An 11,071-nucleotide genomic window follows, 5' to 3' on the forward strand; every position below is an offset into this window, starting at 1 on the left:
TCACAGACAGGTGCTGGCAATCCTTATCCCAAGGGATGAAATCCAAACTTCTTAGTCAACATTAAAAAGCCCTCAACATTCCGTTCTCAACCTATCATTATAGTATTTCCTAAAAGTTCTGGGTCTGAATTTCAGTTCTGCCACTTACTAGCCACAATGTCTCGGGCAAAATGCTTATAAAGTGGAGATTATACCATGACTTGTAAAATGAGACACGTACCATCTACCTGGCAAACTTTAATGAAACGTTACAGAAAAAAATGAAAAGTATATTTAAAAACATGAAAAGTATCTTAAAAGTTCTTGTAAAACTCCTGATGGCTGCAACTCTATAAATCTACTAAGAAAAAATGAATTGTACATTTACAATGGGTGAATTTACAGTAGGTAAATTATATTTTGACAAACCTCCTTTTTAAAACCCATGGAGAAAACTGGGATTATTCAATCAATGGATTTAAGACAACTGTGTATCCATCAGGGAAACAACACATATATTTCCAAAATATCAAAGATTATAATGCAAAAGTATACATTCTACTATAAAAAGATCTTACAGTAACTAACACTACTGAACTCTCTCCTCCAGTCAAACCAATAAACTCATTATATTTTGAAGGTCTATAGTTAGGACCAACTTAGACAGCATATTAAAAAGCGAAGACAACAAAGGGTGTTACTTTGCCAACAAAGGTCCGTCTAGTCAAGGCTATGGTTTTTCCAGTGGTCACGTAGGGATGTGAGAGTTGGACTGTGAAGAAAGCTGAGCGCCGGAGAATTGATGCTTTTGAACTGTGGTGTTGGAGAAGACTCTTGAGAGTCCCTTGGACTGCAAGGAGATCCAACCAGTCCATTCTGAAGGAGATCAGTCCTGGGTGTTCTTTGGAAGGAATGATGCTAAAGCTGAAACTCCAGTACTTTGGCCACCTCACGCAAAGAGTTGACTCATTGGAAAAGACTCTGATGCTGGGAGGGATCAGGGGCAGGAGGAGAAGGGGACGACGGAGGATGAGATGGCTGGATGGCATCACGGACTCAATGGACGTGAGTCTGAATGAACTCCGGGAGTTGGTGATGGACAGGGAGGGCTGGCGTGCTGCAATTCATGGGGTCGCAAGGAGTTGGACACGACTGAGCGACTGAACTGAACTGATAGTTCGCAACTGGGCTGCCCATGTGGCACTAGTGGTAAAGAATCCACTTGCACTGTAGGAGATGTAAGAGACATGGGTTCGACCCTTGGGTTGGGAAGATCCCCTGGAGGAGGGCAAGGCAACCCACTCCAGTATTCTTGCCTGGGAAATCCCATGGACAGAGGAGCCTGGTGGGCTACAGCCCACAGGACTGCAAAGAGTCAGAGACAACTGAAGTGACTTGGCACGCACAGTCCACAACAAGGAGTACCATCAATTCCAGCACACACACAGCTCAAGCCGTAGAATCCTCAAGACCCAGGTACAATGGAAAAAACAAAATACTTGAAGTTAGTCACTGTGTTCTAATCCAAGTTTTAACACTCACTAGCTGAATGACCTTAAGCAAAACCCACTAAAATTCATTTCTTCATCTGAAAGAAAAGCAATCACATCTCACTCACAGGGCTGTGAAAGGCCCTCAAGTGAAGCAGAGTGCCTAGCACCCTACTTCAAAAGTAATCATAAATGTTATTTTCCTCCTTCCTCATCTCTAGAATGCATTGCCCTATTATTCCAAACTGTTTTCTTAAAAACTCCACCTTTTAAGATACTGTTTATATCACTCATGTGACCAAAAAAAAGAAATCCTTTGATCCTTCATTGCTGTCTTCAACCACTAAAACATTTAATTATTCTGTAAACTGAGATTAGGAACTATTCCTGATATTTTTCTGGCATTCCCTACTCTACTAGCACATTTACATAAACATTCATATACAAGTAAGCCCTTCTTAAAAGTAGGTATTCAAATAGCTGATAAACAATACAACAGATTTTCACAGCCAAGTTCTATTAAACAACCCCATGCAAATAGTATTACTGCCTCCATTTTTCTGATGGGGCAGTGCGACCTAGAGACACCAGATGACAGCACAGTGGATGCAGGCCCAGTAAACAGGGGCTCCTCCGGCCACTCAGCAAACAGTCACACCATCCTTTGCCCTACCGCACCGTGGAATGAGCACAGACTAAGCAAACGCAGCTGCCCATGAGCTCTGTTGCAGCCAGCTGCCAATTACTCATCCTTGAAAGTTTATTTAACCTAAGTCTTAGTTTCCTCCTCTTGTAAAACAGAAATGGTTAATGTCTACTTTCCAGGGTTTTATGAGAATAAAAGACCTGAAGTTTGTCTCTCTTGACTACCTTCCCCTACCCCCCAGGGACCCCTGCCTCTGGCAACCACTAATCACTTCTTCATTGTTATCTATGCGTTTGGGTTGTTTTATTGTTGTTGTTTTTTTAAGATTCCACATGGAAGTGAGATCCTACTACATTTGCCTACTTATTTTTTTTAATGTAACAAGTTTGAACAAGCTTACCGGAGATTCTATAGGTTCCTTAAATATGCATATGTTATACTTTGTGTTAATTTATGTATAAGTTGGCCACCTCATGCGAAGAGTTGACTCATTGGAAAAGACTCTGATGCTGGGAGGGATTGGGAGCAGGAGGAGAAGGGGACGACAGGATGAGATGGCTGGATGGCATCACTGACTCAATGGACTTGAGTCTCAGTGAACTCCGGGAGTTGGTGATGGACAGGGAGGCCTGGCGTGCTGCGATTTATGGGGTCGCAAAGAGTCCGACACAAATGAGAGACTGAACTGAACTGATACATAGTATATTAAGATGTAACAGCTTAGTACCATTACTTGTAAAAGACCATAAACAATCTAAATAGCCACTGAAAAGGACAGTACAATCACACAAGAGAATTATTACACAGTCACTATAAAAAGTAAAGTATATTTCTATGTGTAGACATGAAATAAACTAGAAGATAAGCAGTTTGGTGAAAAAACTCAAAGTGCACTAGCCTTCCATGTGTGAGCAGTATGTACTAAGGGAAATACAAACATGAGTGATCTACAAAGAACATCTCTGAAAAGGTACATAATAAATTGAAAAGAGTGACTGTCTTTTGGAGAGGGATCAGGGAGCTAAGGAAGAAGGGAGACTATTTTTCACTGTGCATCCTCTTGCACTATTAACCTGTGTGCGTGCCTGTGACTCTTCATGACCAAATGGGCTGAAGCCCACCAGGCTTTCCCACTCATGCAGCACATTTTTAATTTCCAAAGCAAGATATTGTTCCTAGATTTTAAAAGCTGCCATTTTTTATGTTAAAAATACAATTAAAAGCTAGTTTTAGAAAAACGATACAAATATCTTTAATTTTTTAAAGAAAAAGATACCAAAGGACATCAAAAAAGGAAGTTTTACCAGAAGAGGGCCATTATCCACAAGCCAATTAACTCAGCCAAGATAAGAGAACATGTCCTTCCCTATGCTGAAGCTGCTGAGAGGTCAAAGATTTTTAAAGCTATTGGGAAGGAAAGAGGATGAATTCTAAAAATTGATCATAAAATAATTTGTTTCCTAGAACATAAACATTTAGAAAAACACAAACATTTTATACCTGAAGGAATTTTAAACATCATGTACTCCATACCCCATTCTCATATTCTACAGACAAAGAAATATATTCCCACATGGACTAAATTACTAGCCTAAGATCAAAGTTACTTTAAGACAGAGTACTAAAAAAAGAGAAAAAACTAGTTCTCAGGACCCCCCAGTCCAACAGTAATTCCTATACAATGAAAGGAAGAGAAAATACTGTATGTATGAATTTGTTGACAACTATATGACAACAAGCTTCCCACATGGCTCAATGGTAAAGAATCCACCTGACAATGCAGGAGACATGCATTCGATCCCTGAGTCAAAAAGATCCCCCAGAGGAGGAAATGGCAATCCACTCCAGTATTCTTGCCTGGAAAATCCCAGGGACAGACGACCCTGGTGGGCTACAGTCCATGAGTCATGAAGAGTCAGACATGACTGAGCAATTGAGCACACACTGATCGCAAATGACAACAGGGCATAAAACAAGAATTTTATCACATTCCTTTGTATAACTTCAGGTCATAAACTACTTTATAAAAACAGAATATAAAGTTAATATGGAAAAACAAATGTAAGAAATACTGCTACAAAACTTGAGTGTATATACGTATGCCCATGCTATATACTTAACTGTCTCCCCCTAAATTCTCATACTGAAACCTTAACCCTCAATGTGAGTGCATGTGGAGATACGGCCCTTACGAGTAGTTAAGGTTACACACAAAACTATTAATAATGATTAACCCTGGGCAATGAGATCAGTTTAACTTTATACACTGCTGTTTCAGTGAAAATTTTTACCAAAAAAGTTTATTAAAAACTAAATAAATTCAACCCTAAAATAAATAAATTTTTAAAATACTTCTAGGTACCATAAACATTCATACCTTTGTACACAAAAGCAGATATGCCTACAGAAGAGTAAACAACAACAAAAAGACGTGGCAGTGGAAGCACGGAATCCTAACCACTGGGCAACCAGGGAATTCCCTATAGCACATTCCCAAAATGACAAAATTATAGAAATGGAGGGCAAATTAGTGGTTGCCAGGGATTTGAAGGAAGGTGACAAAAAGGCCTTTTGAGGGTGACAGAGCTGCTCCATGTCCTGACTGTGCTGGCAGGTGTAAAAACATACACACAATAAAACTCCACAGAACTAAATTATACACATGTGTACACACACGCACAAATAAGACTCAGAAGATCTTGAAAAGGTTAAGTGGATTGTTCCAATCAGCGTGGCTGTGACCCTGCACTGCAGTTCCACAAGGTGTTGCCGCCGGGGAAATGGGGATGGGACAGCAGGCTTTCTGTGTTATTTCTTACAACTGCGTGTGACTCTACAATTATCTCAAAATAGAAAGTTAATTTAAAAAGAGAAAAATCCTATAAAAGGACAAAAATAGATGTTTTGGCCATCGTTTAGCTTCTTAGAGTCATTTCAAATGCACTTTCATGGAAAGAAGTGTTTACTCACTAACTGAATCTTACTGAGACATTAGTACAACCCTCTCTGAGTACTCCTCATAAAGCTTTAAGCTTTCCTCGTAAAACTTCTCAAGATCTAATTTTATCTTATACATTTACCTGTATTCCCCACTAGAATGTAACCTCCACAAGACAGACTTTTGTTTCATTCAATGTTGTATTCCTATCACCCTGATCAAAACATGCCACTTTGCAAGCACCATATTAAAGGAGTGAAATCAATGGTATTACAAAGTCTCTTGTTATCTACTTTGTGTACAGTCGAATAAAAATGTGTTAATCTATACGAGCTCTCCTAATGGCAAATTCCCAGTACTCACTCCTCTGTGAGCTGATTCAGGTTTGTGGGGTGAAAAGTATAATTCTGGCTTAAACAAAAACAGTCTCCAAAGTTTGCATATGAACTTCAAGTTATTCCCTGCTTTTTGCCTTTTGGACAGACAGCCACGGTTCAATCATCTGTAGCTATTTTACTGGTCTTGAAAATATACTCTCAAAAACTAGGAGGTAAAGAAATATACAGGCTAACTGTAGACTTATTACTAATATTCAACTAACAACAGCAACTAACCCTGACCCCTCACTATGTGCCAGATAATGCTCTGACAGGGTTATATTCAAGCCTGTCACAACTCTGAACTAGGTACTAATATTACCTCCATGTTTAAAAATGAGAAAAACAGAGGCTTAAAAGTTAAAAACTCAAGATCACAAAGTAGACAGGAGAGCCAGGTCCATCTTAGATGTGCCTTATTCCAGAGCCTTCACTACTAATTAAATTAGCAGAACTGAAAATAAGTCTGTTTTGGTAAAATAAATCTACTGGGTTTCAAATAAAGTAACATATATAAAATACAAATACTGAGCTGCTAAAAACTGAGCATCTTGAAGATGAAAAGTCTAGCTGGCTGAGAATATTAGAATCACATCATTAAAAGGTCAAGAATCAGCAACTCAATTAAACCACCAAATCAAACCACACTGAACCTTCAGAAGATTCGAATTCCAAAAGAAATACGAAATCTCTAACACTTTAAAAAAGAATAATAAACAAACTGCTATTTTCCCAATAATCCTGAATGCCAGAATACGTTCACTACCATACCGCCTGGTCAACCAAAGAGCTAGAAGTGTAATACTTCTGTACAGATAAAAAGTAGGCAACAAAGGAAAGTACAGTTCCTTTACGAGACTGAAACACCACTGCAACCAAGCATACTAAAAATAAAGCCTTTCTGCTTCAGTTTTCCAAAGCTTGCAAAGTAAGGATAAAATCTCCTCTTGCATTTACCTTTCAAGTTTTCACACAATCTGAAACACTACCAAAACAATTCAAGTACTGAAAGCAAGAGTCAAAAACTCAAAGGCCAAGAGGAGCCAGGCTTGTAAGTTACCTAGTCAGTAGTAAGGCAAAAATGGAGTCTTGCCCAGCCAACACACCTAATTCTAATATAGAAAAGAGCTGCCCTTCAAAGAAAGTCAGAAATCTGTAGTTTACTGTTAAACCTGATTTTTTAAATGTTGTCAACTAATTCAGTTACAATCCAACACATGCAAATTAAAAACATCAAATTATATCATAAATTTTAGGCACCAAAAAGGCTAAAATTATAAGATGGCTAATATCAAGTGCTGGGGAGAACGTGAAGCAACTTGAAATAACTTGAACTCTCATACTCTGCTAGACTGAATGTAAATGTGATACAATCTTTTCAGAAAACTGTCTGAAATCATCTACTTAATTCCACTCCTAACATAAATTCATAGACTTGAACCAAAAAACATGTTCAAGAATGTTCAAAAGAGTGCTCTTAATAAACAAAAATTGGAAACGTACCATCGGCCACTAACAGCAAAATGAGAATATAAAATAAGGTACATTCATATGATGTGTAACACCAGGCAAGAATGAGACTAAGAGGTTGCTCCCACATAACTGATCTTACAAATATGCTTAAAGAAAAGAGGCCCACAATGTTCTTATAGAGCTCAAAAAAAAGAATGAAAAAGTGAAAAATGAATCGACAACGTAGTTCATGAAGTCAGTGGTTACCTCTGGGAAAGGAGTGACTGCAAAGGGTAGGAAGAACAGAACTTCTGCAGGTCCTGATTGAGTTCTATTTCCTGATCTGAGTACTGTTATGAGCTGTTTTCATCTCGTGAAAATTCCAAATTTTATGGTCTATATACTGTTCTGTAGGTGTGTACACTTCAACAAAAACTTTAAAACACACACGCACAGCTCCAAGATACCCAAGGAGCCCAAAGGATTTCTACATGTGGACCCAGCTTATCAGAGCAGATATGTCTGACATCCCAGCTCAAAAAATAGTCCACATTCTTACACCTAAAGAAGAGCAAAGGAAACAAAGTAAAAGCAATATAAAACTGTATCAGAAGTAAAAAAAAAAAAAAAACTGTATCAGTGACTCTACCTGATCAACAACTAACAAAATTTAAATTTCTCCTAATAACAACACCTCTCAGAATGTCCTCCCTTTTAATTGCCTCATACATTTCCCAAATCAAGTGTCTCATAAAATAGAGTATAATACAGTGAAACATAGAAACTAGATCAAAAATTAAATAATGAAGTGTAAAAAATTCAATGCAAGCATTAAATCACCAACACAATCCTGTTCCCTGATTCCTGAACAACCTAACTTGACTGGCCACTCACTGATAGGAGACAATTTTATCTCACCCAAAGGAGTCACAACCTAGACCACCCGCGAGTTACCAAGAAGCCTACAGCAGACAAGAGGAGCCTCGGGCTTCACCCAGTTGAGTTAAAACAAGTCCCACAGAATCCAACTACATAATGCAGCTACTTAATCAAGTAACTGTTAAATGACTAAACGTTGACTTCAAAATGCCTTCACAGCACTGACTGCCTGTCCTCTCAAGAACCTACCTCCCAAACACGTTTGGTTCCTGAGATATGAAATGGTCCCCACCTTTGAGTCATTGCTAGTATTTCTCCTCCATCTCCAACCTCACTTGTTTACAGCCTGTCCTAACTTTCATGTCCCAAATGTATCACATCTGTGTATTACAAAATCCTAGAAATACCACATATTCAATTGAATACCTCCATTTTTTTAACATGCCTCTTTCTGTAGGTAACAAAACCACTGTTCAGTTTCTCTGCTTACTCATCAAACATAACGAATTAATCTGAGCCACAACTCAATACATCCAGCAAACTTACCTAGAAAATGCAAAGTGCTGCTCCAACGTGATAAAATTCCACCAATAAAGTAACCATTCTGACAAAACATTTTAAGTTACAAATTAATTCTTCTTAGCATTTCACCGTCACCAAATAACATCCGCACTTAAGTCAGACCCATCAGAGCAAAAGAAACAATCTTTAAAACACACACTAACACATACACCCATCTCTAGAAAGACACTTAATAATCCTCCCAGAACAAATAACTGCTAAAGCATCAAGCCAAATACTTAAGACCATTTATAGTTTAAAAAAAAAAGTTCTGACATCCAAGTTAAGCAGCCTATCAAATGAGTTTCAAATCTAGTAACTTTTTAGAATTCCCAAGGAAGTAGGATTTTCCCACTTGGTTTAGAAATGCTCAATACACTCAGAAACAAACAAGGAAAAACTCGACACACCTCTACTTCTCAAGGGCAACCTTTTGTAAACCAGATTACACTTTTAGGCTTATTATTAGAACTGCAAACTCCACTCACTATCGACGAACAAGTTACAAGGTAACAGATGACAAGTGAAGAAAGGCCCGCTGCCCTAAGAGAGCCGAATTCGAGGGCTCAGTCGCACACAAATGTGCGCGGCTCATGGCGTGGCACGTTTCCGAGGCTGCGAGCTGAGGGTTCGCTGGATACAAAGTAGTAGAAGACAAGCGAAGTAGAAGACACCTCCGGACACCCTGCAGACTCCCGCCAGCTTTCAAGAAAACTGCGGAAATGCAAGTTTGGGTGAAATCCCGACTCAGACCAAGCACGCGAGAGACGGCTGTTTGTCGGTTCGCTCCCGATTCCTTAGAAAGCATTTCCTGCCTGGAAAACCTCTCTCCCAGAAGCCTTGCACACACACACACAGAAAAAAGAAAAAAGAAGAAAAAAAAACTTTTTCCGCTCTTCCAATCCACTCCTGGAAGCCGCGGAGCCCGCCCCGACCGGCACACACCCACCGGGGGACCCCTCCGCTCGGCCCGGGGCGCGCGCGCACACACACTCACAGGTGCCGGCAAACCCGGCCCCTTTCCACACCCCCCGGAAGCTACACCCCCATCTCCCGCACGCCGCGGCCCATCCCCCGTCCTCCCCGCCCCCACCCACACCCCCGCCCCCCCAAAACTCCATCGCCCCCCGTTCCCGGGGAGCCGGCCGGCCCTCGCCGCCCGGGCGGGCCAAGAGCTGTGGGGAGGGGAGGCAGGAAGACGGAAGGAGGCCCCAGGCCCCGGGCGTAGGCCTCTCGGAGCGCTTAGGAAGGCGAAAGCTGAAGGGAGAGGGGGACCCCGCGGGCCAGGCTTCGGCGCCCCCTGCCCCCGCTGCACCGAAGCCCCCCGCCCCCGGGCCACACTCACTTGCCAGCCGCGGCCCGTCGAGGACGCCACTGTTGCCACCTCCGCCTCCGCCGGCTCCGGGCCCGGGGCCCCCCAGGTCCGGCTTCTTGGGCCCCGCGGGCGGCCCGGCTCCTCCAGCCGGGACCGCTCCGGGCGGGAAGCCGGCCGCGGGCGCGCCCGCCAGAGCCAGGGGGACGCTGTTGCTATGGAGGCCGAGGCCCGGCGCGGCCCCGGCGGCCGGGTCCTCATGCAGGAACTGACACTCCTCCCCGTAGAAGCACGTCTTATCCTTGGCGTAGTAGCGGCAGTACTTCAGCTTCACCCCCGCCGCTGCCGCCGCCGCCGCCCCACCGGGGACGCCCCCGACCCCCGGCGGGGCCACCGCCACTACCGCCGCGGCCGCCGCCAGCGAGGAGGACGCGGAGGAGGCGGCGGCCGAGGGGGGCGGGAGGCCGCCGCCACTGTTCATGGCAACGCCGCAGCCTCGTCTTCCGCCGCCGCCACCATAGACTGGGGAGGGAGGGACGGCGCTGCCGGGGGGCCGGAGAAAAGCCCGGGCGGGCGGGTCTGTCCCGCTGCGGGAGCCGGAGCCGCCCGGGGAGGGGGGGAGGGGAGGGGAGAGGGGAGGGAGGAGGGGGCAGGAGGGAGGGGCGGGGAGGGGGAGAGTCGGGAGTCTCTCTCACTCACTCTCGCCTTCTCTTTTCTTAAAGGGGCCGCGCGCGGGACGACGGGGTGGGCGCGCGGGCCCTCTGACAGGGACTTCGAGGGCGCGGGCTCGGGTAGTAGGGGGAGGGGAAGGGGGCGGCGGCTGCAGCGAACGGGCGGGGAAGACGGAGGGGCCGGTTTATTTTTAAATTCTGCCTCCACTCGCTCTCTCGCGCTGTGGTTCCTCCGAGTTGTTTATTCCCTTTTCCTCTTCCTGAGACGGCCGTCGCCGCTGCGCCTGCGCGCCGGGGGCGCGGGGCCTTGTGGGTAGCGGGAGCGCCAGCGGGGGAGGGGGACTCCTGGCCGGGCGTCGGTTGGACGGGCGGGCGGTGGGCGGTCGGCTGCGGCGCTTCTCCGACGCCGAGCTGGCTGGGGGAGCGTTCTCACGAGGCGACAGGCCTTCCCGCTTTCGTTTGTCCTCTTACTTGTAAAGCCAGAGCGTCATTTCTTAATTGAAACGACGAAATTTACGGAATATGATGGTCATTTCTTAGGTGGGGGGGCGCACCTGACGCCGGAGCCCAAGCCCTGCCTCTGCTGGGAGAGGAGCTCCTCCGTCCGTTCGTCGCACTTCCGCGCCTTCACTTTTTCCCCACCCTCCACTTCCCCCCCCCCCGCCCCATCCCCGCGTTCCCGCTGAGGGTGAGGAGAGCTACAGAAATGATTGCCTAAAACTCCTGGGCCTTTTATCAAAAAAAAAAAAAAAAAACTGGAAGCAGA

General features: G+C 44.3%; 1 protein-coding gene across 38 annotated transcripts in view; it reads right to left on the reverse strand.

Annotated features, from left to right (window-relative positions):
• The window catches only part of PAN3 (poly(A) specific ribonuclease subunit PAN3), a 123,498-nt gene extending 112,944 nt beyond the window's left edge, over positions 1-10,554 (reverse strand). For 25 of the 38 annotated variants that reach the window (XR_015138157.1, XR_015138153.1, XR_015138155.1 and 22 more), the window contains exon 1: positions 9,668-10,554. Coding sequence is in view for 18 of the 38 variants with exons in the window: in XM_086329583.1 (XP_086185709.1) it covers positions 9,668-10,115 (448 nt within the window). In the remaining 20 variants the exon portion in view is untranslated. Of the gene's footprint in view, positions 1-7,149; positions 9,295-9,667 lie in introns of those variants that run through there. The other 13 variants (XR_015138158.1, XM_086329600.1, XM_086329605.1 and 10 more) reach the window with 3 other exon arrangements.
• Positions 10,555-11,071: the final 517 nt, after the last annotated feature.

Source organism: Bos grunniens, chromosome 12, assembly GCF_055505025.1.
Source record: "Bos grunniens cultivar Pamir isolate PY7600 chromosome 12, Bosgru_T2T1.0, whole genome shotgun sequence".
In the NCBI taxonomy this organism is placed as follows: Eukaryota; Metazoa; Chordata; class Mammalia; order Artiodactyla; family Bovidae; genus Bos; species Bos grunniens.